The sequence below is a fragment of the Zootoca vivipara genome, chromosome Z1, assembly GCF_965207765.1.
Source record: "Zootoca vivipara chromosome Z1, rZooViv2.hap1.1, whole genome shotgun sequence".
Classification (NCBI taxonomy): domain Eukaryota; kingdom Metazoa; phylum Chordata; class Lepidosauria; order Squamata; family Lacertidae; genus Zootoca; species Zootoca vivipara.
Window position 1 is genome coordinate 3267785 of NC_142583.1, and position 25831 is coordinate 3293615.

Consider the following 25831-nt stretch of genomic DNA (forward strand, 5'->3'; position numbering starts at 1 on the left):
CTACCTGCCTTGGCCGTTGTCCCATCAGCCACTTCTGCATTTGACTGTAAACTGGCTGCATCCCTCCATTTCCTGTGCAGTATTGTGTGCCTTCATTACCTAACCCCCCCATCATTTGCTGAAGTCATTTCCATAATTTCTCAGGTGGTCTCTAATCTCTAATAAAAGCAGGGAGGCACAATACATTTCTCAAAGCACTCACCCTGATATTTATAAACCTATAAAGCAGTGTGTGTGTGTGTGTGTGTGTGTGTGTGTGTGGTGCATTGCCATTTGGGCTTTGCTTATAGTTGTGAGTGTTCTAGGGTTATAAAAAGCATGACCATTTTTATTTGTGAAAGCTTAAAGAGCTCCCCTTTTTATACCTCTTTCAGTCCCACCAGGGCAGAAATATCAGAAACATTCAATTAAAAACAACAACTGCAAAGTACATGCATCTCTTTCCCACCCACAGATCAACTCCCCACTAACCTCTCAAGAGAGAGAGAGAGAGAGAGAGAGAGAGAGAGAGAGAGAGAGAGAGAGAGAGAGAGAGAGAGAGATTAGTGAACTGAAAAATACAATTTAAGTTGCTGAGAGTGGGGAGATTTTTACACTTCTTCCACAATCTTTTATCTCCATATTTTATCTGCTTCCAAAACAGAGCTGGCATATATATAGCAGTGGCTACCGCTGCAGTCCTAACCTTGCTTAGCTGGGGTTAAGCCCCATTGAATTTAGTAGGACCTACATCTGAGTAGATGTGGCTAGCATGCTCTGTAATGGAGACTGAGCTGTAAACCAGAAATCTCTGTATTTATTTTTATTTATTTTAAAATAGTTGTAAGGTAAAGGTAAAGGAACCCCTGACCATTAGGTCCAGTCGTGACAGACTCTGGGGTTGCGCGCTCATCTCGCATTATTGGCCATTATGTGGCCAGCATGACAAAGCCACCTCTGGCAAACCAGAGCAGCACATGGAAACACTGTTTACCTTCCCGCTGTAGCGGTTCCTATTTATCTACTTGCACTTTGACGTGCTTTGGAACTGCTAGGTTGGCAGGAGCTGGGACCAAGCAACGGGAGCTCACCCCGTCACAGGGATTCGAACCGCCAACCTTCTGATCAGCAAGCCCTAGGCTCAGTGGTTTAACCCACAGCGCCACACCACCTTTATACTGCCTCAATGCATACATAAAGCAATAACATACAATGTAATGCCATGGCAATTATTAATAAACCAATGATAGCAATATCTCATGAGCACCCCTGGCCTTCCAGTGCAAAAAAGGGGGGGAGAGAAAGAGCTTTTCAGCTCTCCACCTTGCCTGGGGGACAAGGCTTGCTTGGCTCATGGGTTCTAGGAGTACTAGAATTTTCTCTATCTCCCACTAGCTGTGGGGCGGCTCCAGGTAGAACCCTTGAAACTGAACCCCTGTGTAAGATGAGACTGTACTGTATGAAGAAATGCTGTTGCTTGTTCTCCGACTATTGAACCCTGAAGCAAAAGGATCATAAGAGAGACTCAGAGGAGAGACCGTAGAGTCTTCTGATCTTGAGGACAGGCTGGCATGGTTGCAGACAGTCCTTCAAATAAATATGTCACAAACCATTTAAAGATTTAAAGAGCCATAAACATTAATATGGGGTTGGAAATGCACCAGCAACCCAGAAGGAAGAGTGCAAAGGAAAGCTGGTAAAACTACTTCTGGCACCAGGAACGCTAACTGGGATGTAGTTGCTTCAGGCATATGGCTCCAGCCCAGCTCATGAAATGGCTCATGACCCTAGAAATATACTGGGGGGTGGTGGTTTCCCCCCACACACACTTGCAGATGTTTACCCATACTCTGTGGTCCTACTGACATTTGATCCCCCACAGCCAGCCACAAGTAGATGAGACAGTTGAGATAGCAACAGTGATATTTATTTTTACATTTCTATATCGTTTGATGCCAAACTATGCTTCTAAGCCGTTTACGAGGATGACTACCAACAACACAAACATTAAACTATAAACATCCAGAATTAAAATACAAAATAAACCAATTGCATTAAAGCAAGACAACAATTAAAAAAGGAGATCTATTAACTGTAGTAGTATAGTAACTATTTGTTTGCATGTTCTAAGCACTGCATTATGAGATAGAGAGGTGGACATGCCCCTTCTGAAAAAGAAACCCAGGTTGAGGGGGACCACTGAACTAGCCATTTGTGAAAAGCACCTTCTCCCTCATCAATTTAGTTGCATCAGTTGTTGGCCCAAATATAATCATATACCATATTTTTCTGTATATAAGGCAACATATTTTCTTTTGAAATAATAGGCAAAACTTTTGTTGTGGTCCAAAAAATAGGGGTCATCTTATACATGGGGGCGTGTTATACACGGAAAAATACGGTAGTTTCCACTAATGGCTGCTCTTATTTCTCAGACTTTGGAATGAAGCAGAGAACTAATTCATGGTGACAGTTTGCTAACATGCAGGTCAAGTTTTGGACAGAGTAAAGAAGAAAGCAAGCTGCTGTTTCTCTTCTCTTTATTAATTATATTACTATTACTATTACTATTACTATTATCATCATCATCATCATCATCTTTAACATCACAATTTCTTAGCATAGATGATATAAATAAATACTCTTCAGAGCACTCATTCTATAATAGACAGCTGCAAGACAATTTTCTCTGACACATGCCCTGAGCAAAGATGTTCAGGAAATGAAGGTAGGGCTGCTGCCCTGATGTATAACATCATTGTTTTGGCCTCAAGATAAAGAGAGGAGAGATAACAAAGGCTTGCCACTCAACAGGATACACAAACGCAGAGAGCCACAGCATTCTGGATTTTATGCAAGAAGCTTTGAGAAAGAAAGACAAAATTCTTTTGTCAATATCACTTTATACTTCAATATGTCCCATTCAACAACTCAGGATATTAAAATCAGTCATTTTAATGGGAAAACAAACACACTATTTCTCAAGTGCATGCACTTCTGAGTCACTACCAACATGAATGCTTTGGAAGATGCCCTATTCGTTATTGTGGGAGGATGAGTTGATTTTTGAAATATACTCGGAGTCCTGTAGTGACTTCATACTCCTTATTGCAGCTTGTAAAACAGTGAATGAAATGTCCCCCAAACCTCAGGCTTTTATATACATTATAGTCCCGTCTGATTGGCTGATTCTGCTTCCCTCCTGGAACCTGATTGGTCTTTTCCTGCAGGCCAATCAGTTGTTGCATTCTAGGATCCTACTTGCCTATTGTTCTAGGATCCAAGCTTAGTACATAACACCATCAATGTCAAATCTTTCTAAAGCCTCTTTACATTTAGGACAATTCATCCTGTATTATATAAAATTCCACCTGGGATGTCTGCTAGGTTGCCACCCATTTAAAACTGGGTTCCCTTCTAAAACAAAAGTTCTAAGAATTCCCTGGCTAGATAACTGAGGATCAGCAACTGAGCACCCCAGTAGGTTGTGGTTTCCTTTTACAATCAAGCAGTATATAAATTTTATAAAATAAATAAAATAAACAGCAGACACCTAAATACTTGCAGAACATCACGATCTAGTCCCACGCCCATGGAGGAGACATAGCAGACTTCAATTGGGACAGAACGTGGCGTCAGTCTGTGGATTAGAAATGGAAGGTTAAGAATCCCTGCTTGAAACAGGCAAAGTAAACAGCATATAAGAAGCAACCGTTTTCCTCAAAGCTCTACACTGTTGCAAACTGATATGAGGTTTGCTTTTCATTCTTTGCAACAAGCAAAATAAGGATATAAAATTATAGATAATTGTAGATAACAAATATGAAGCAAGTCTGCTTGAAGCAGCTATTGTTTGAATTTACACAACTGCTGCTCTTTGGAGCTCATAAAAATACATCATTTGTAGATAATTTACAATGGGCTTTTTTGTGGTAGTGATAAAAGGGAGCTCATAAAAATACATCATTTGTAGATAATTTACAATGGGCTTTTTTGTGGTAGTGATAAAAGGCCTGTGAATTCTTTTACAAAGGTTTTGAAATCCCTCGGTCCTTGGGCTGAGGGGACCCAGTGTTGCCAATGATATACTTACAGCACATGGGATGTTCACAGACTCTTATTATCCTATTATTATATTACATTATTAAGCTGGCTTTGTGACCTTTGCAAGTGCCTCAGTAAATTACATCCTATATTTCCCCACAAGTAACTACAGTGCTTTATCCCATTTTATCTTTGCAACAAGCCTGGGAGGCCAATTAAACTGAATTACTGGCTCAGGTTTTATGGTTTAAGTGAAGATTTTGAATGCAGGTAACTCCAGTCCAAGTGTGGATTCACTGCAACCCACTAACTTTCTGACAACCGTATTAACTGCAATACAACTTGTTATCTTAACTTAGTGCTGGTATTAGACGTGTAAAAGGCATGAATAACGTATGACCCATCAGAATGATCACAGCCACATATGTCACCTTCCAGAGCATTCATAGGCCTCCAGTTTCGCTGCCTGCCTGAAAACTGCAACATTAAAGGACCAGGCAGATTGAAAATACAGTGGTACCTTGGCATTCAAACACCAAAAATCCGGAAGTAAGGGTTCTGGTTTCCGAACGTTTTTCAGAAGCTGAATGTCTGATGTTGTTAGCTATTGTTTCCAGGGCGCCTCTGCCAATCAGAAGCTGCACCTTGGTTTTCAAACATTTCAGAAGTCAAACGGACTTCCGGAATGAATTAAGTTTGGCTCTTTTGTTTTTGCTATTGATTTTGCATTTTTGTTTTTGAGACGTTTTCAGTTAATTTGTTTTTGTGACTATGTGGAACCCAGTTCAGCTACTGGTGGATTGATTGTCTGACTGCGGAAATGGATAAAAGCCCCCCCATCCAAACAGTGACTATTACAATACCATCTTATTTATTTTATAGTACAGTACATTGATTATTGCTTTCATTTTAGGGACCAGTGGTCTCATGTTAAATTGCTGTTTTGGGGGTTGGTTTTATAAGTCTGGAACAGATTAATCCATTTTAAATTCCTTTCTATGGGAAAGCATGCCTTGTTTTTGGAACGGATTTCTGGAATGGATAATATTTGAGAACCAAGGTACCACTGTACATATCTGATTGGTTGGGCTGTGTAAATTTTTGTGGGTCAAACGTGTGCAGGTATTTGTAAAAGCCATCAGTTTATAGTTTGAGTACTGGTAGAGAAGAGATGTTATTAAGTTCACAGTAAAACATGGATGTACCTAACCTGAAACCATCTGAATTTTCCAATGCTGTTCTCCAACAAAGTAATGTGCACAAAAATGTATATATTAGTGTGCATTGTTGATATAAATGCATATGTTAGTGAGAATAGCATACAGGAACACGTTGTACTGTATTAGGGAAAATGGCCTGGAAAATGTGTAAATTAGTCAAAGCTGTATACAAAAATGTGTTTCTTGTGAGAAATTCTCACTAAAATGCTGATAATTTTCATGAGACCTTTTTTATTCATAAATTGCTACAGAAATATGGAAAACTGAATTTAAGACTGGAAAAATGAGAAACTGAGAGGACCAAATTGGACAGATTCAGCCATCCAGGGACAGGAAAGTGCACATTTTTTTTTTTAAAAAAAGCTGGACATTCTTTATTCAATTCTCTAATATAAGTCAAAATTAAGAACCAGCTATACAACAACAACAACAACAACAACAACAACAACAACAACAACAACAAAGTCCCTTCCGGCATAAGCAGGAGGGGAGGTTGTGGGCACCCACGAGCCCTTCACGCACTGGGGGGATGGTTGCTATCCCCCAGCCATTGGCTGTGCTCTGGGTGTGATGCTCCCCAGTGCATCCAATCTGGACGTCCGGGGGGGGGGCGCAGGGCTTTCCGTTTGACATTGCTATGGACTTCTGTTGGTCGCCGTTGAGGAGCCTGGTAGGAATTGTCCCACTTGGCAAATTGGCTCTGGCTTGGTGGTTTTCGCCTACCTCGTAGCAACTCGTCACATCTTTGGTTCTGGCGGTTAGGCATTGGATTATCTTTGGAAGGTTACAGGTGGGGGGAGGTTGCTGCCATCACCTCCCCCAAAATGTGGAGGGGTACTCCCTTAAGGAGTCCAGGGGTGTGGCCATGTCCGAAGCCGTGCAAAGTGAGGGCCTAAGGCACACACTTATCGGTGGTCCCAGGGTGAGTTCCTAGTTGAGCTGCATCGCAGGGCTCACCCAACGGTGGTCAACCCTTCCCAGACTGCCAGCACAGCGGGCTGGAGTCGGATATAGTCGTTTAGATCCAATGCCTAAGCCAATGCCTCTCTCTACATCCATAACCAATAAAGCTGTGGCCTTTTTATGCCCATTAACTTTATTCAACGTGTCCTGTGTTTTTATTTACTCCGGGAGGGATCTGGGTATTGCCACGCAACAACTTCTTACAGATGGAAAAACAGATTCCTGACCATTGTTAAATACTTTGTTCTACAAAATGAGCAGCATATTAAGTCACAGGTGTCCTGCCCCTCTTGCATCCCACTTCCTTTTTGTGTGATATAGGGTATCCCCTATATATGTATTTGGTCTGCCCCTTCAGTAATTGTCTTGCTAAATGGACCTACAGTAATGTGTTGTGATGTCATGCCATTGCCAGCCGTATGGAGCTTGGGAAGGGAAGAACACACAACCCCATGTTATTACAACATAGAAGCAGCAGGGCTGAGGTCCCTTCAGCCCCCCCCCTTAAAATATTTTGATTATATGGGACAGACATAGCTCAGAAAAATAATCAATTTCCTTTTTAAAATCCCAGCTGCAATAAGCTCAGAAAAATAATCAATTTCATTTTTAAAATCCCAGCTGCAATAAGGCTGGGCAGATCTCTCCCATGTCTTAATAAGCAGGAATTTTGTTAGTGTAGACCAGGCATCCCCAAACTGCGGCCCTCCAGATGTTTTGGCCTACAACTCCCATGATCCCTAACTAACAGGACCAGTGGTCAGGGATGATGGGAATTGTAGTCCAAAACATCTGGAGGGCCGAGGTTTGGGGGTGCCTGGTGTAGACACTGGATACAGAAGTTGAGGAAGAGATGGACAGCCTCAGATTACTCTTTTAGAGCACTTCCCGAAAAGGCCATTTCTGCAACAGTGGATTGAACAAAGAAGTGGCAGCCTCAGACTACAGGCCCAGTTAGAACAAATCGTAGTTAAACACCAATGTAGTCCCAGATCTATTATATTTTATTGAACTTTAAGGATACATCACAAAATGAAAGAGAAATTTTCACACAGATACATAAACAGAAATGTGGCAATATATGAGGAAACAGATAAACATGTATACAGCCACTACATCTTTAAAATAAAACTGTTAATATGACTCCAGGCAAACTGTTAAAAACCACTTAAATGGGAGGGGGATGTGATGAATGCTGGTGAAAATGTAAGAAAGCTAAGAGGTATTGAAAACAAATTCTAACTTCAGTAGAATGCTTTATGAGAAATTACGGTATCTATTGAGTCCAATATGCTTTTGTAAATGTAGTTCAAACAGCAAGTGACTTAGGATAAAGAGATACTTCTCAGCTAACTGTGGAAGCTTGAACTGCTTGTGTCAAATACTTTAAAAAAAACCCAACAACAAATCAGATACCAGCCCTGTTCAGATGTTCAAAGAGCATGTGAGGACATGAAGACATGGGACGCTCATCTACAGCACTGCTCTACTTTGGACCTTGTTGCATTGAGGAGGAAAACCTAAGGGGTGCTGGTTAGCACATGCAGCTGAATGAATTTACAAGCCTTCAAACAATCAGGAACCTCGATAATGCAAGGGTTTGCAACTGCAGGGAAGCGTCCAAGGACATTCAACTGAGTGCACTTACAAGACCACTTCATACCTTTCTTTCCAATGAAGGATACAGTGTGGAGTCAACACGCACAGCCGTCTACCTTTCTTTTAATGCCTGAGCACAGCTACAGAGACTCAGATAAGCTGGGATATGACAAATCTGAAAAATTAACCTGAGCTATTTGAACATGTCAGAGAATGTGCACTTGTACTAAGTCTGAATTAGGTTAGAAATGGTTCAAACGATTTTGGGATGACAGGCAAATCACAATCCCTTTCTCCTTATAAAAGGAGGTTCTCCACAACACATAGGATGAAGTTCTACTAACTAAAACAATCAATGTTGGCATTGATTGGGTTAATTATGCAAATTATTATGAGGCTAGTAATTTTTGCCTTTGCAATTATTTTATTTTTTTGCAAAATGAAATGGTGCTGTATTGGCTGTATAGCTTTCTCTCATCCTTTTAAAATTTTAAATGAGAAGGAATAAAACAAATTCAAGGGCAATCCTATTTGCAATTGACATTTTCTCATATTCCAGTTTTTTGGTTACTAATATAAAGCAGTGGGAGTATTGTTAAACTTGCAGAAATTGTTTGTTTTCTCTTGAGTAATACTAATGCCTGCATTAGATAAAATTGCTGCAAACTGCTGCAAAAAATTAGAGATTTAAGATGAATTAAAGCTTTTCCTTATTATGTATCCTAGTACTCCTGTTATCACAGAGGGGTAAACTTTTTAGACTTTTGTATTATTGCACTGATCTATTTCTCATGACCTTTGTCTGCAATGTAATTTATTGACTACTTATAAATCATTTTACTTATGCTGCAAATATAGGAACAACACTACATTCCTGTGCTATAACAACTACAACTACAATAATTCATTTCTTGTTCACTTGATTCAGTCCAGCAACTCTGCACATCTGTTTCCCTTAAACTACCTCAAATGATTACTGAATTGAAAGTATCAGGATAATTTCTAGTTAATATTTTATTTATATAATTAATTGTGATACAGGGGGTTGTTTATGTGTCACTATGTGTCACTATGGTAAGTACCTAAAGAGCTGTTTCAGGCTTTTCCTAGAAGAATGTTTTATTAAAAAAATTAACAGTGGACCACTTTGATGCCACATTTTAATCTGCTGTTAAAATTCCTGTCAGAATTAGTTTTCCATGTGGAATGGGGTGGTGTCAGTGGCTGTTTAATAAAAACCTGTTTTCCAGAGTTTTCAGCTGATGTCTTGTGTAATCGATGAGTAAATGTGTGAGTGGAATTTGGGTGGGGCGTGAAAGAAGAGAGAGCCATGATGAACCCAGTGTGTGCCGACAGTAGAACTCATGAAGGCTTCTACATTTGATCTGATTTCACAAAACTAAAAAGGTACCTATGTAACAGCACATATGTGCATTGTATAAAGCAGTGCAAAATGAAATATTGATGTGATGGCCTGAGGCTGCCATTTTACCCTGTGATTTACTCAATGTACACATCTTTGGGGCAGAGGGGCAAAGGAATGCAAGCTGAAAAAAATGCAGGTGGCAAACAGCATAAGAGCAGCAGGTTAGATGAAAACCAGAAATAAAAATCAGAAATGTGCAGTGTTGAACAATATCAAGTAATTTGGAACCCAAAGAAGAAATTCCAAAGGGTACTGTTTTATAAAAAAATCCTTCATATTGTTCAAAAGTTGATGTTCATTCATTATTAACATTAACACCATGAAGAATACATGATATGATGCAGATTGAATCTAGTCAGAATCTTTATTTCTTTAGATGTGTTCCTACTTCACTTAATATTTTAAAGCTTTATTAAGCAGTATGGTGCTTCAGAGTGACACACAGGGCTCTTTGCAAGCCCTACATAGTGCCCAATGTCCCAAGGATCATCACCTAACATCAAAGTGATGCCAGGTGATTGACAGGTGCGAGGCCTCATCTATCAAATCTGGACCACAGGCATAGGAGAGATAAAGATCTGGGCTCCTGGCTAGATGAGGGTACCCTTCCCTAAGATCTAAGTGATCTTAAAAGATCTGTGAGGATAGGCATACAATATGGATCTACACTTACTGAAACTGCTTTTTCAAACCGATAGGGTAAACAAGCCAGAGGTCTTTTCTTCTCTGTTATAATATTTTTACTCTAGTTGTAATCAGCAATTTTTTTATTCAGCATGAAGGGGAGAATTTCCCCATTTGTTTTGTTTCTATTAAGCTTGACTTTTTAAAATTTTGCACAAAAATGTATGTGTGGCATGTTTTCAATAACTTGAATTTGGGTAAAATATTATATATTTTTTGTTATAAAGTTGTTGACCCAAATCTCTTCTCTAAAGCCACAAAGTTTGCCCTTCTTTTCAAGACAACTCAAGATTCACATCAGGGAGTTATATCATGAAAACACACTTGGGAGACATAAATTCCAGTCAGTTTCAATACAACAGTTGAAGAGAAATCGTGAATATGACACTTTCCTCAGTTGTACCTAAAACTAAATTGTCAGGAAACGGAACAAATATAGTTCAGGAACATGCCATTTTTAAATGGTATATAATTGAAGCAAACCCAGATTTGGAAAAATAACCGTCTCTGGATATTTGTTGATGCTACCACCCTTAACTGCTTGCCAGGTTTTATTCATCATACTTTCCTCATTTGCACCTCAATCCTAAACACATTTGCTATAAAAAGGAGAACTTTTTAACTGAAATCTTTTCCAGATAAGCATGTTTAGGACTGCAACTTTACAACAGTTGCTATGGACAGAAAATATTAACAATGTATTGAGTCTCAATAGGCACAGAAGCAACTTTTAAAATATACCCTACTTTAACTGAGCACAATCACTCTTGCCTTAATTGTTGGCCACCTGGATTCAGTAGGAATAAGAGCTGCTGATATTCCTGATGGCAGAGAGCATAGCTTCCAAAAATGGATCTGAGCCTAAACAGATGCTAGTAAGTGGCTTTCACATGATGGCTTAACTGACAATGAATGCTATTCAACAGACATGGTAAGTCAAACTATGGCTTATTGGGACCATGCAAATACACAAGCTCCAGGGAGATCAGCTTGTAACTCCTTTGCTTTCCTCCACCACTGTGTCATTTTTACCCCTGCGCTGTGCTGAGCTAAGCCAAGGATTGGCTTAGTGTGTCACCTGAATTCAGGCTCCTGGTTAAGCTCTCTCCTTAAGGTTTGTTCTTGCCTACAGCTCATGGCTCCGCACATCCTATGCCAAACCTACTTGCAATGAAAAGGAGAGAGTTGTATGTTCTCAGCATATTGATTACAACACACTTCAAAGCTGTAGGTGCCCCCACTCAGTGGTTTCATGTGGATGTTAAATAGCTTGGCATATCAAAATGAACTCTGCAGAACTCAAGGCTCCATAAGGCTCACCAACGGGCCCCCAGCACCACCGTTTGTAGGCAGGTCTGAATCCTGATCCAGAGAATCAGTTTCAGCCAAGAGCATTTGGATCAGATTGGCTCCTCCAGAACCTTGCCCAGAGAGGAGGCATGTGGCAACCAGCCTAGAATTTTAAAGATCGTCGCAACCCAAAGAGGGCTTATTTTAAGGAAAATAGTGTCACCGCCACCCCTTTCATGTGGCTGGGGATCATTCGATCTGTTCAAGAGGTACTAATAGTCTCCTTGATCCAGCTAGTCCTCTTCTCTTTGCTAGATCTTACAAACCAGGAGGACACGGATACAAGTGACTGAAGCAGTCAAAGCAGCAACAACAAAGGCGCTGAGGATGCCCTGAGAGAAAACATGGCATGGGGTCTGAACTAAGGTGAGCTGAGATAGCACAGCTGCCATGGAATAGCAGAAGCAGCACCTAAGCCAGGCTTCCTCAACCTCAGCCCTCCAGGTGTTTTTGGCCTGCGACTCCCATGATCCCTAGCTCGCAGGACCAGTGGTCAGGGATGATGGGAATTGTGGTCTCAAAACATCTGGAGGGCCGAGGTTGAGGAAGCCTGCCCTAAGCTAAAGGATCCTTTAACTGCTTCTCAGTTCCTGCCCAAGGCTCCTTCTGGGATTCTTGTCACACACCTGTTGACCTGGCGGCAAAGGCCTAGGACTGGGAGGACTCGGTTCTGAGGGGGAGAGAAGGAGCCGTGCAGTACTGTACACATGGGTTTACCATGAAGCTGGCCTGGCTGAATGATGCTTCTCTAGACCGAACAAGGACCTGGAAGGGGGAACCAGCCTTGTGGTTTCTGCCGAGAAGGAGGAGAGGCTTCACCTCAGCCCGTGAGAGCGGATGGTCGGGAGAGGCCGCTCGAGATCTCCGTAGGCCCCTCCCGCGACTCTGCGGCCTCTTCCGGAAGCGGCTCCCCACACCGCGCGGCGAAGGCGAGGAGCAGCCGGCGGCGCCTGGAGCCGAACGAGGCGGGCAGTCCGAGCGCCCTCCTCCGTCTCCTCCCCTGCCGCCTCGACGCGTCGTGCGCCGCGCCAGCCCAGCCTGCCTGGTCCCGCCCCTCCGGGATGAGCTCGCTCGCTCTGCCTGCCTGGCACTGGGGCTCTCGCTGCCGACGCTGCTGCGTCCGTCTTGCTTTCGCCTACCTGGTCAGTTGCGCTCTCTCTCGCGCGCGAGCGCCACACAGAAGCCACCGCAGCCGCGCGGCCACTCACCTCGCCAGAGCGCGACACGCGGAACGGGACGCGGCTCTTGCTTCCTGCCCCAGGTGAGCGCTTTCCAGGCAGGTAACTCGGCGAAGTTGGGGCGTCCGCGCCATAGCTGCCAAGTTATCCCTTTTTTACAGGGATTTTCCCTTATGCTGAATAGGCTTCCTCGCGAGAAAAGCGAAAACTTGGCAGCTATGGTCCGCGCGCGCGCACCCGGCCCAGGTAGCGGGTTCCGGACCGGAGCATTCCGTGAGGTAATACCTCGGGCGAGACGAGAGGCGAGCGGGGAACTAGGTTGGTTTCGGTGTGCCCGATACACACGGCGACAGGGAGGTGAAGGCTGGCGGTTAGGGATGCGTTAGGGATACATTAACAACTCCCTTCACCTCTCTCTCTCTCTCTCTCTCACACACACACACACACACACACACACAAAAAAAAAAAACCCCACAAAGAGCAGAATGAAGCGGAACAGGAGTGCTGGACTGCGTGGTGTGAGGGAATCAGATACGACTGTGGGGGGAAGCAAATGGGGCGGCGAAAAGCGGGCTTTGGTTTTTGCCGAACACGAGCCGCGGGGAGTGCGAGCTTGACCGAGAGCTCTGAGGAGAACCCGCTGGCGGCGACTCTGCGGAGATCACTTTTAGCAAGAGCACCTGCGCGAGCGGCTGGGCGCGCGCCAGACTGGGCTGCTGCTGCTGCTGCTGCTGGGCGCGCGCTCGCGGCTTTCTCTCAGCAGCTGGGGGTTTTCACCGGCCTCGATCTCTCCGACACTTGACCCCCCTGCCCCGCTCCCGCTGTAAGGGGTATAAGGGAGCCCAATGCAAGAGGGGAGAGCGAGACTCGATCCGAAACAGGTTCACAAGAGAAAGTTGATTTCATTGGACAGGTGTATGAAACTGAAATTGCCACCAAACCGCCTTCTCCGGAACTATTAAAAATCCCTGGCATTTGCACAGCAGTTTTAGAACATTCGGAATGTCCCGCAGAAACGCTCTAATTGCAGTCCCTACCGGGTAAATCAATATTGCTGAAACGAGGGTGGTTTGCCTGATGGTGAGTTTTTGGCAGAGATAAGGTTAGAATTGGAGAACTTTCTGATTCGGAGCTAGCAGCACAATCCTAACCATTTGTGCTCGGAAATAAGTCCTATAAATATCCGGGGTGTGTGTGTGTTTCTCCCAGGTAAATAGGGTTAGGATTGCAGCCATTGTCCCTTAGCAGCAAAATTACGGAGTCCTTTGGCTTTCTTAGATGTTCAAGTGGTGTGTAGTCGCAGCGGACAGCCACTTAGATATTTCTTTGTGTCAAAGAGGAAACTCTGTCCTTTATCCCCTGTGAAGAGAAACAGCCCATGAGTATCAGCATACTGTATTTGAAAAATAGCTGAGTTGGACTGTAGTTGCAAGAAAAGGAGGAGAGTGTGGTGCCAGCTTAGCGAGCAACTATCAATTTAATGAATTATAGTTGTGTAATTAAGAGCCACAGGTATGAAGAGATACATTCACATTCCCGCACACTGGAAGGTGGTAATCCATGTGAGTGATGATAAATTAAGAAATGCTATACTTTGGGTGTTTTTCAAATGTATGTCTCAGATCTATGACCCAGCCAGGGCGCTTTTAAGGTGGCTCTTCCTTAGTCCATGAACTTCCTTGGTGATACTGCTATCTTAGTTCTGTTATGTTTGGCAGTCTCCATACTGCAAATCCATCCTAAGCATATGCTGGTGGTTTTCTTCATGGCCTGTATGAGAGAACACAGTATTCTGAAGATGACAGAAGGTGAATTTCACACTCATCTTTTCACAAGCAGATGGATACAGCACCAAAAATTGTTACACAGAAATGAAACATGGCAAACCTGTTGTCTCAGTTGCCAAAGATTGAGTCTTTCAGTGTATCTTTTCTTAAATTCTGTTTGGCTTAGCTTTAGCTACCGGTATGTCCCCATGTTATGTATCCACATATGAGAGTTTGTTCAGATCTGAATTTAAGCTCTATGGCGCAACTGTGTAACATGATATAATTTCATCCTAATGTCAACTTGCTTTAAATCCAGTTAAGGCATTACTGTATTGCAATGGCAGAGAAACAGTAAAAATCCTGGCCTCCAGCTCCATTTTAACATCTATAATAAATAGAATGTCAGATAATCTGGGATCACCCTAACTATTATGTTACCACCATCTCTAGTATCAGTCTCCTGATGATGATATGCGATGTTAACAACAGTATTTGCATAATATCATCTCTTCTAGCCTTTCAAACAAAACGAAGTCTGAGAAGCATTTTTATGTATTATTTTGTCAGCCACCATACTGCTGATACTGGGCATTGGATAGTGCCGAAGTCCCCTTTGTCTGGTCCTCAGTCTGGGTGACATTTTTTGCACATTATTCTTGCGTTACGTTCTCTTAACCACAACCAGGTGTTCATGAATTCTCCTCTGCAGTGGTGCCCACATTGCCACTAAGAGACAGAGTTAGGAACCCTGTGTTTCTCTTATGTGTAAATCCACCCACTATAGCAGAGTGTTGTTGTACACATAGAAGATGTGTAAACTTATGCTTAAAGGATTTTGGGTTTGGGTGCTAGGAATTTGAGAGTCACTGCAGTAGTGCAAGTTTCGATGGGTCAGTAGTCTGACTCTGTAACAGGCACCCTTATTATATGTCAGTGTGTGCAATATTTGTGAGGTCCTTGTTCTAATATAGCTGGTGTGTTTTTTTTCTCTATGAAGAAGAAATACTTCTGTTTGTTTGTTTGTTTTTTAAAGAAACAACATTATTTGCTGACATTTAAAAATAGCTCCATGGATGAGCATCACTTTTTTGTCTTTTTCATTTTATTTATTACATTTCTATCCTCCCTCCAATGACCTCAGGTTAGTGTACATAGTTCTTTCAGTTTACCTTTACAACAACCCTGTGGGGTAGGCTAAGAGATGGTGACTGGCCCAAGTGAGCTTCATGATCCAGTTTGGCACACTAACCACAGCATTACACCAACTCTTTTAAACTAATAATCTCTGTGTCTTTCCTCACAGAGGTAGTAAAAGCAGGTGTAGTGAAATTATATGGGGAGGAAAGGAGGAGCACTGATAATCTCAGAACACTTCCCTGGTTTCCAAAGTAGCTGTGTGGAGCTGATAATACATTTCAAACAAACTTTAGATGAAAGCTCTTCTGCCCTTAGTCTGCCCCGCAGACATGATATTCATTTGTCAGTTTGCCTTCACTAAGTTCCATTTAATTCAGGGAGATGCTTTTCACACATATATTTAAGATTGAAATGTTAATGTTGTACTTCACAACTTGGTTCTCATTCACAAATACGATTGGATCTTTCTGCAAAAAATAAAATAAAAGAACACTTAGGATAAAATGTATAGATTGAGTGGAGGGGGAAAGCCATTTTTCGGAAAAATGTTGTTGAGATGAGAAGCTAAGGAAAGCCTGTATTTTGGGACTTTTGCAGTACTGATGTCAAGAGCATACTGCAATATCCCAGAGTTATTCTTAATGGGCTAAAAAGTGTAAACTGTATACAATGTAAAAGATGGCATGATTGGAATCTTGCCTATAATAGCATTTAATAAATGTAGGCTCTTAATTGTACTTCTGCATAGGATATGTCTTATGTACCATAGCAGAAGGGACCATAGCTGTTGGGAGGCTATGCTAAAACAACATAGGGACATTCTGATCTTAAGTGTGTTTTTCCTTAGGGCAGCCATAAAATGTCAGTGCTGGAACTTGTGAAACTCCTCAAATAGTAAATAGCCCAAGGCTGTTCCAGACTTTAGCAGCAGCAAATCTGGATTTGCAATCATATAGAAAGTTGACAATATGTGGCTAATCCTGGCTTTCGTTCCTTTATTGTACACTGAGGTGACTCAAATGCAAAATCAAAACTTAATTTTACGTGAACCTGGCTGTGCCCATTTCCCTTTGAGTACAGTCATTCCCTACTTCCTTTCTTTATTTGAGGCAAACCACAATTTGCTGAATTCACAAGCAATGGATTGTCCTGCTCTACAACCAGCAGTGGAAATCAGGCTCGTGCACATGTCCCTAACCCATGATTTGGTGTTACATCTGAACCAGCTCATGGTTGGTCATGTTCACACTAGGATGTTGTGAAGTTCCAGGCCGTTGGCACACTACACTAATTTTACACTGCCTTCATTCATTACTAATTTGTTTCCAGGTTCGATTTTAAGTGCAAAAAGCAACCTAGTCCTAGGTCACCAACTTTTTTGGACCCAAAGGAACATCTGGAATTTTGAGGGAAGTGCCATGACCACCAATCTCCTGGTTACTCCTCTCTCCTCAACTGCCCTCCCCACACCCCAAAAAGGACAGAAAGTTCACACACACACTCCTTTTCTATGGGGACTAGGTAGAAGCCAGATCTAGTAGAATTAAAATGGATCCCTTTGAATTCACAGGTTTTTTACAAATTCACCATCATATTAAAGCTCTCGTTGGTGACTGCAAAATTCACTGTAAAAATGGAAGATCCTGTGCTTGACAATACTGTACTGATCCTCAGTCTCTGAAAGAGGTTGACTTCTTTCATTTACTGTTTTCCTTAGCAGCTGAAATGGAGGGGAGGCAAGTATCCAATCAAAATAGAATGGGAAAAGTGGAATATGAATAATAAACATGCTAACTTTTCTGCATTTTATCCTGCCTTGATAGTTTGTTGTATTACACTATTTTATGGTTTTCTGTAAGCTGCCTTGTAAAAAGAATGCATTGCATAAATGATGTTATAAAATAAATATGTCAAACATCTTATGCACCTATAATGTAATATGTGCAGCAGTCCTTAGTTGCAAAGACAGATTTGCCACTGCAGAACTTCTGAAGTGACCCTTAGAAATAAGTCTAATCGTTTATCGTGGAGACTGTGAAATCCTAGCTAATTAGCCTTCTCATGGGTACAACTGAAAAAAACTGTCGGACAAAATACTCTTGATTCTCAAAATGATTGGGTTGTATCCAACATTGCATAAGTGGAGTTTGGCTCATGCAATACAACTTCCCCTTCTTGTGTTTCCCCAATGCACACACCCCAAATCTCTTCCAGAGAGTCTCCAATGCTGTGAAACACATTTGAAGGTGCATGGCAGGAGGAGAGGAAGGGGAAATTCCATTGTGCAAGTGGAAGTGTGTTGTATGAGTGGAACAGCATTGTTGGATGCGACCCAATGTCTCCCACTGTTCATTTCAAGAGCAGTTCTCTCTGAAAGTACTTTTTGTGTTGGTTGTACTGCGAGTTCTATTTTTCTGCTGGCAGGGTTTTGAAACCACAAATAGTCCAATTCTGAAGTGTTCTCTTGAATGTTTTAAATATAGAAATAATGGATTTCTGAATAAAACATATCATACCAAACAAAATCTGCTAGTTGTTTGTTCTATTTTATTCCTTGAGGATATAATAATTTACAAGAATCTGCATTTCTAAATGGGTCCCGATAAAAATACCATAATTTACAGTAACTTGTAATTATATAGGAAACAAATAAGCTATATTTTGCATATATCTTGTTAATCATGTCCTAGCAGTTGCACAAACAGTTGGCATTTTGTATATATTTCCTTGAGTAGGAAGAAAGTTAATATTTGAATTAAATAGAACGAACTAGTTTGGCACACATACCAATAACCCAGTTAAGCCAAATTGTCGTTAAGCCAAATGTCTGTTCAGGATCGGACAGCGCTTTCTGAGGCACCAGGACAATCTTGCTACTACTGCTTTCCTACATTATTCAGGCAATCAACAACTACTACTACTACTACTACTACTACTGTACCCTGTCCATATGACTGGGTTGCCCCAGCCCACTCGGGGCAACTTCCAATGGATATAAAAACTTAATAAAACATCAAACATTAAAAACCTCCCTATATAGGGCTGCCTTCAGATGTCTTTTAAAAGGCAAATAGTATATTTCCTTCATCTCTGATGGGAGGGTTTTTTACAGGGACCACTACCAAGAAGGCCCTATGCCTAGTTCCCTGTGTAACCACTTCTCACGGAGCATTGATCTGCATTCCTGATGATGTCACTGGGGTTTAATATACAGTACAATGAGCAATACTCAGTTCTGTGATCAGGGGAAGCATTTACTCAAAAATCCTAAAAGAAAATACGCCTGACTTGCATCGTTCAGTTTTCCCAGAAGAGTGACTGCTCTTCATTCTCATGAGGAAAAAGGAAACGGCTGTGTCCTAAGAAGACCCCTGCAGGATCTAGCCTCCTGCTTCCTGGATGCCTGTTGGAAACCTAGAAGAGGGCCAGGATTGAAGGCATTTGCTCTTGTCCTGCTTTTGCTTCCCAGCAGCTGGTATTCCTAGCTAGCATTGCTGCCACTGAACCTGGGGGGTTTCATATAGATATCATGGCCATGAATTTGTGTAATGAATTCTTGAGTCTTGCCACCCCAAAGGGTGATGCAGTTTTGTGTATAATCACAGTTTTTGCCATGATCCCCCTTTTATTTTGTCAAGATTTCTGTATGTGAAATGCTTGTTGATATGATGCAAAGCTGAGGAAGCAAATTTCTGTTAGATGTGTAAGGAAGATGTGCACAATTGTCTCTGCAATGGGGAAAAAATGAGAGAATGAGAGTTTGAGAAAAAGTGTGCCAAAGGTTAAAGGAGTATTTGAGCTCTTAAAAACTGAATACATATTTAAAATGTTAATGGACTTTTCTGTGTACCTGTATGCTTTTTCTAAACATCCCAATCAACATCATATGCAAGCACATATCAGTGGTATTTTCAATAGTATTTTACAGGAAACCTTTATAGCTTAATTATGTGCTTATCTAGCCTGACTTGTCCAGCATTCACCAGAGTACCAATTGCTGGGGAACATGAGTGGAGTGAATCCTGTTGTGCTCATGTTCTGCTGATGGACTTCCCTTAAGAATCTGGTTATCCACTGCAGTAAGGCTAGACCAGATAGGCCTCTAGTCTGATCCAGCATGGCCTTTCTTATTTTCTTAACATTTGTTTCGCCAGAGTTTGTGTTTCTTTTTTGAACTCCACATTTGGGGAAAGGTTTCACGTTCTCAGGGAAGTCTTAGTGCCTTTTTTTTTAGCCTTGTTGACTCTGATTGTTAACCATGCTTGCATTCTCTTCAGGTTGATAGTACCTGTAAGGGTGCTGTTGCCGCTATTCTTGAGTAACAACGCCCGAGTCTGCGCTGTCTTTAAAAGTTTTATTGTGCATAGTATTTACAGCGCAAAGATGGTAAAGAACATGACCTCTCAATCACTCACAGAATCCGGGAGTGGATGCCTCCTGTTACGCGTCCAGCATAAGAGCTTGGGAACCCCAAAACGCCGCCCCCAACCTTACGTTTAGGCGCACGCCTTAAATCAGGTGACAGAAGCGGCTGCCTGCTCCCCTCCACCTGTTGGTGGAGCAAGGGCTCTCCTACATCGCTGAGCCTTAACTGCTCCATCCCGCTAACTTCCTTTCCCCCACCTGACCAGCTGCTGCTCCTCTCACTGGTTGAGGTGCTGGTGTGGAGGATGGGCGGAGGCTCCCTGTACTGAGGTCCCCTGAAAGTACCTTTCCTACATCTCTGTGTTATGTGTTCTAGCCGAGGTTCATTTTTGTGATTTTTAACTAACTTGCAAGCATTTTGGAGCAACTTGACCCCCTTGACTTTCCCTTTCAGCTACGTATTTACTTCATTGTTGTTCTTCTTAGAAGTTTCATCTTTTGAAGTCAAATGTGATTGTGCTGGGCTTTCTTAGGAATTTTCCATTTACATAAATGCTCATTTCCACTGCTCTGACACTTTACTGTGTGGAATCCCTTAAGGGAGTGCATTGAAGAATGCACAAAAATATATTCCAAGCTGCCTTAATGAAGAGAGTTATGTTAATCTTGATTTCTTAAATGCTTGTTAAGAACCTTTATATAGAGACTTACATATACTGTAGATTCATATATCATTTCTGAAACAGCAGAATTACTGCCCTAGATGTTAACATCTAGTAAAACTACCAGTGGCTTTTGAACTGAATATGAAGATGGCCACAAGCGGTGTGTTAACAATGCAGTAGTTATTTAAAGATGCATTGTATTGAGAAGTGGTGACCTCTAGCACTTGGCACATGGTGTTCTCAGTATTACCAGTGTTTCTCCAGTCATTTGAAAATCCATGGAAGTGAGTACAGTATCTGGTAGTGCTGGGTTTCAGCAGTGCTGTTGCCACCAAGAGATTGTGTTGCCTTGTAGTTATGGCCACCACAACATAAGCTTTCAAGTGACTTCTTTCCCCAAAAAATTCATTTTTCCCCCCATGAAAGTTGGCAGGGAACCATTTTTCCCACGTCCAACACTTCTGGAAATGTTTTACTCCTAAATATATAACAATACTCTTAGTTGTATTTGGTGCAGCAGATTAACATGGCTATCCCTCTGCATGTTATATTTTCCATTTGGGTTCCCAAAGACCCAGAGATACAATAGACAAGCTACTTGTGTTCACCTTATTATTATATTAAATGTTTGTGAGAATACGGGCACAGAGCAGATTTGCTTCTTGTAGCTGTGATCCTCACGAAATACCTGAAATGGAAATTATGATATTCTAAATGTGTAGTAAATACCATATATTTCTCCCAGGGGTGGTTGAATATTCCTAAGTGCAAGAAAGTTAGAGAAAACCTCTTAGCTCTAATGGTCAAGTAAAAATAATACTGAGCACAGGTGCAGTATTTGAACTGACATTTATAACCTGCTTTTTTTCTTTTCTTTTATGTTCCTAGTGAATCATCTGCTTAAGAAATACATTTTTGCACAAAAAGCTTCCTAGTGATGTTCTCTTCATGTCCTGTTTGCTGGTAGTGCAAGAGAAGACTGGACCTTTGTCATGGCTGTTTTTCTGCTGGGAGCAGCATTGCTTTTTGTTCAACCTCGGGCAGTTCCTTCTGGGCCTGTTGCCAGTTTTAAAGCTGAGGCTGCTACTCAGAAAGAGCCCTTTAGGAAAAGTGACCTCAAAGAAAGCATCCACCTCAATGGGACACTCCAGCGGCTTCCACAAACTATCATCATTGGTGTACGGAAAGGTGGAACAAGAGCCTTACTAGAGATGCTAAGCCTCCATCCGGATATGGCTGCAGCAGAAAGCGAAGTCCATTTCTTTGACTGGGAAGAGCATTATTCAAATGGATTGCAATGGTATGTGAGCCAAATGCCATTCTCGTACCCATACCAGATAACAGTGGAGAAAACTCCAGCATATTTCACTTCACTAAAAGTGCCTGAAAGAGTTTATAGAATGAACAAACTTATCCGATTGCTCCTTATCTTACGAGACCCAACAGAGAGAGTGCTATCAGACTATACGCAAGTGTTCTTTAATCACATGCAAAAACATAAGCTATATCCCTCCATCGAAGAATTCCTGGTTAAGGATGGTGAACTCAACATCAACTACAAAGCAATAAACAGGAGCTTGTATTATTTTCACATGCAAAACTGGCTGAAATATTTTCCTCTGGATCACATTCACATTGTTGATGGGGATAAGTTAATCAAAGATCCTTTCCCAGAGGTAGTCAAAGTGGAAAGGTTTCTGAATCTCTCACCTCAGATAAATGCTTCAAACTTTTACTTCAATAAAACAAAAGGGTTTTACTGCTTAAGGGACAGTGGCAGGGATAGGTGTTTACATGAGTCAAAAGGAAGAGCACACCCCAAAGTAGATCCAATTTTACTTGAAAAGCTACGCGGATATTTTCGTGAACCTAATCAGAAATTCTTTGAGCTTGTTGGCAGAACATTTGACTGGCACTGAATGTGGTCCTAAGTTATAGAGACAAGCATCTGGTGTGCCTAAATGCTCCAGGGCACATTTAGCAAAGGAGGGCATTTACGATATAATTTATTTGTAAAATCTATGAATTACTTCTGTACAATATTAGAGTCATAATTGCCATGTAAGCTAGTAATATTTTTCTACTTGTTAAATTAAACAGAAACACTTTTTGTAATGTTTTTCATAGTTAACACTGTATTTATGTCTATATGAGGGGGGAAAACTATTTCATGAAAGAAAGTATCTTGAGATTATGTGGATATAAAATACATTTAAAAATGCAATATCTGCTTCCCCTTTCCCCAACTCCAAGGTCTCAGTGATACTTCATATGATCTTCATTTGGGTGGTATCACAGTAATTTAGAGAATTCTTAACCAATCTTACAAAAAAATCATGTTACTGTAGTAGTATCATGTTGACAATGGTTGTCAAAAGCTTTTCATCATGAGATTCCCAGGCCTAAGAAGCAAATGGTTGACTCTATGGGCAAGGCACATTTAAATGCAAAGAAGTCACTGGCAGGACTTGGTCTCTCAGTGGTCTGTTGTATCCTGAAGCAAAGTGATCAGAGGAAACACAACCATCTGCAAAAATGGAAGTTTTGTGGTTGGCAATAAGAAGATGGACGGCACTCTCAGAGCATAATGGCCACAGCTTTATTTATCATTACGGTCATATCAAATCAAAGCATAAGATGGAATAAAATGGTCAGTTAACTAAGCTCTTAGCTAGCATTGGTATGGGAGTGGCTTTCCATGTCAAAATTTTCACAGCCGAGCACTCTGCCTAAGGGAAGGTTTGTGCCCACAATTCAATGAAGAAATGTCCTGACCTCACAGTTCCCTAAAGATTTTGTGATGGCAACCTAGTTTCATCCAGCCTAGTGACCCTGTTTACAGGTGAGTCCCTTGTCCTGTATCTTAACACCCTAACACAGCCACAACTGTGGATGACAGTCTACACACACATATGTTCACCTGCATCCTACGTCTCTCCCTTTATCACTCCCTTATGTCTGTGACTAGCTTCTGCAGGTACACATCACATCCTTTGGAACAAAGGTAAATGCTGCCGCCACACACACACACACACACCCCCAACACCAACCTGGCAGAGATGAATGCTGTATCCGAGCTGTCTCAGGGACATGTGCCAGTCCACCACAAAACTGCGGGCATTGCTACAGGTTTGAATGAGGGCTTACTGGCACAAGGTCAATTATTCAACCTTGAATGGGGAGGCAGAATGGTCTGCTACTCATGCTACCCCAGTTAAGAAATGGCCAGGTTGGCTCAGCTATGATCAATCCCAGCAGGGTGAATAATCAAGGAGGAACTAGTTTTTCCTATAGCAATTATGTATGACTTGTGCGGAGATCTGCCTCAGGTTTTGAGAAGAGTGGCTTTATATAAAATGGTCTAAACCTGCAGATTTCCTTTCATAGCCATGTGGAATCTTTGACAGGCTATCTATTTTTTGGAACATAACCTGCAATTAATGGCTTATAATGCATGCATTTCATTTTAATATTTACTTCATCCATATGTATATAAATATGAACAGCCATTATTATTCATAAGTTGGTACATTTCTTCAATCCTGTGGTTGTTTGGGTTAGATGCTGCAGTTTATTCCAGCATACTTTTCCTTTATCTGAAAGATACCAGTCCATACATTGCTGAATCTCAGTCATTACAAATAATCTACAGTATATTATGCTGAAGGAAGCTAATAAGAGAGATCTGCGTGTGCACAGAAAAAGACGTGAGTAAAGCTCTGTTGAAGCACTATAATTAGTAGTGATAGTATTTAGTTTTATTATTATGGTTCTAATTCATGCACCGGGCAGGATATGACGGTGTTGGCCCTTCATATATACTGTGATGTCATCAGTGACATCACATATCACCAGGAAACAGTTACCAGAAAGCTCATATTTTCTGTTGGCTACTTCCTTTCAAATAACACTGTGTGAGTAAAATATTTACCATATTTTCATTAAATTTGAGGAACATAAACTGGTTTTTGGATCAAATCTGGCCCATGAGCTCCCAACTGGCAACCTCTGTTCTAAGTTATTATGTACATGTTTCTTGTTAAAAGGACTAGACTTTCCCAAAGAAATCTAAAGCAAATAGAATGGAGGAGAAAAAAAGAAATAAGTCATATAAGGATTGTGCAAATTAAAATGTACAGGTGCCCCTGCTCAGCTGCAACACACCAGGTAAGATTTGCATGGCTGTAACATGAACATCTGTATAGGAAAGAACAAGTTCTGGAGTTCCTGTTTTCTCTAATGCCACAATGCATATTTCTTCTGCACCATCCTCCATTTGCATGGGGTCCTTGCCACCTCCTTTGCTTAAGATTGATGCTGGGGATGATGATCAGGGCCCACAAATTTCCTGGAGTAACTTCAGGAAATACGGAACTATAAGCAGGTATATTGTCTCGATCAACAGTATCTATGAACCAGAAATGGATAATGAACAAAAAGAGGAGATGAAACAATTGTATAGAGTAGAAGGTAACTCAACCATGTTGGGCGAAATGGCAGCCATGGCTCTCGATTGTTGACACCACTGACTTCTAGGGAGCTTTTGAAGTGATCACAATTGTTGGGTGACTAAATTATTTTTTTAGAAAACTGGTATTTGTAAAGTATCCAGAATTTGGGGGCTGCCCCAGTGGATAATTCAACAGGGGGCTATCTGGTCACTACATATACATATCAGTAAATTCTTAATCTTCTGTCCTTTTCAGCACAGCACGACTAAGAAATGGAACTCATGTGAACAAGACTGTAGATGAAGGACTGGGGCCAATGTAGACAAAGGCAAGCTTGGTTTCTAATGACTCCTACTGAGTTTAGAATCAGCTCCAGTCTTCTGAGACAGGGAATCGTGTCCTACATGATGTCCATGAATACACCCTTTTATTTTCTCCCATATGAGTGAGCAGCTACCATTTGCTGTCGAGTAACAGGCTGCAGTCACTTTTAGGGTGGGCACAAAACTTTTCCACCTCGGTCCTTGACACTGATATATGAACTTCTATTCAGCATAAAGGTTCTTGTAGCAGAGGAGTCTGTCTCCACCCCATGGGTGATAATGGCAAGTATTTTGGAAGAACATCAGTAAATAAAAGCAGTCGGGAACCATTTACTTGTGACTGAATTGTTCTTCAAATTCTTTTTCACAAGCATTCTTTTCTTAAAATGTCTGAATGCTGGGGTGACGCAATGGCCACACTTGTATCTTTTCAGTTGCTTTCCCTTGAAAGATACTTTGTTAGTAATTGATTTCATTGTACATGTAAGCAGATAACCTTGACATTTTTAGAGTATTTGCTGAGGGAATAAACCTCTTTCTAGCCTTAGATAGTATATTTAAAAAGGTAAAGGGACCCCTGACCATTAGGTCCAGTCGTGACCGACTCTGGGGTTGCGCGCTCATCTTGCATTATTGGCCGAGGGAGCCGGCGTACAGCTTCCAGGTCATGTGGCCAGC

General features: G+C 41.5%; 1 protein-coding gene and 1 long non-coding RNA gene across 5 annotated transcripts in view; one reads left to right on the forward strand and one right to left on the reverse strand.

The window, feature by feature from the left end:
• LOC148687260 (uncharacterized) overlaps positions 1–12346 on the reverse strand; it is a 53621-nt gene extending 41275 nt beyond the window's left edge. Inside the window, exons 1-3 of one of the 3 annotated variants that reach the window (XR_015946934.1) lie at positions 11983–12335; positions 3533–3619; positions 1891–2841 (exon numbers count right to left, since the gene is read on the reverse strand). This is a non-coding gene — a long non-coding RNA (uncharacterized LOC148687260). Of the gene's footprint in view, positions 1–1890; positions 2842–3532; positions 3620–11982 lie in introns of those variants that run through there. The other 2 variants (XR_015946935.1, XR_015946936.1) reach the window with 2 other exon arrangements.
• Positions 12347–12358: 12 nt separating this feature from the next.
• Positions 12359–22498, forward strand: HS3ST1 (heparan sulfate-glucosamine 3-sulfotransferase 1). 2 transcript variants are annotated; one of them, XM_035102086.3, is made up of 2 exons: positions 12359–12526; positions 21268–22498. In XM_035102086.3, exon 2 carries the CDS (start codon positions 21372–21374, stop codon positions 22296–22298), a length of 927 nt encoding a protein of 308 aa, XP_034957977.2. In that variant the 5' UTR covers positions 12359–12526; positions 21268–21371; the 3' UTR covers positions 22299–22498. The 2 variants fall into 2 exon arrangements, with proteins under 2 accessions (XP_034957977.2, XP_060135051.2); XM_060279068.2 differs by lacking the exon at positions 12359–12526 and adding an exon at positions 12699–12721.
• Positions 22499–25831: the final 3333 nt, after the last annotated feature.

Bases quoted from the DNA above. Each gene is read 5' to 3' on its own strand.
- HS3ST1 (XM_035102086.3), top strand. From the start codon at position 21,372: ATGGCTGTTTTTCTGCTGGGAGCAGCATTGCTTTTTGTTCAACCTCGG.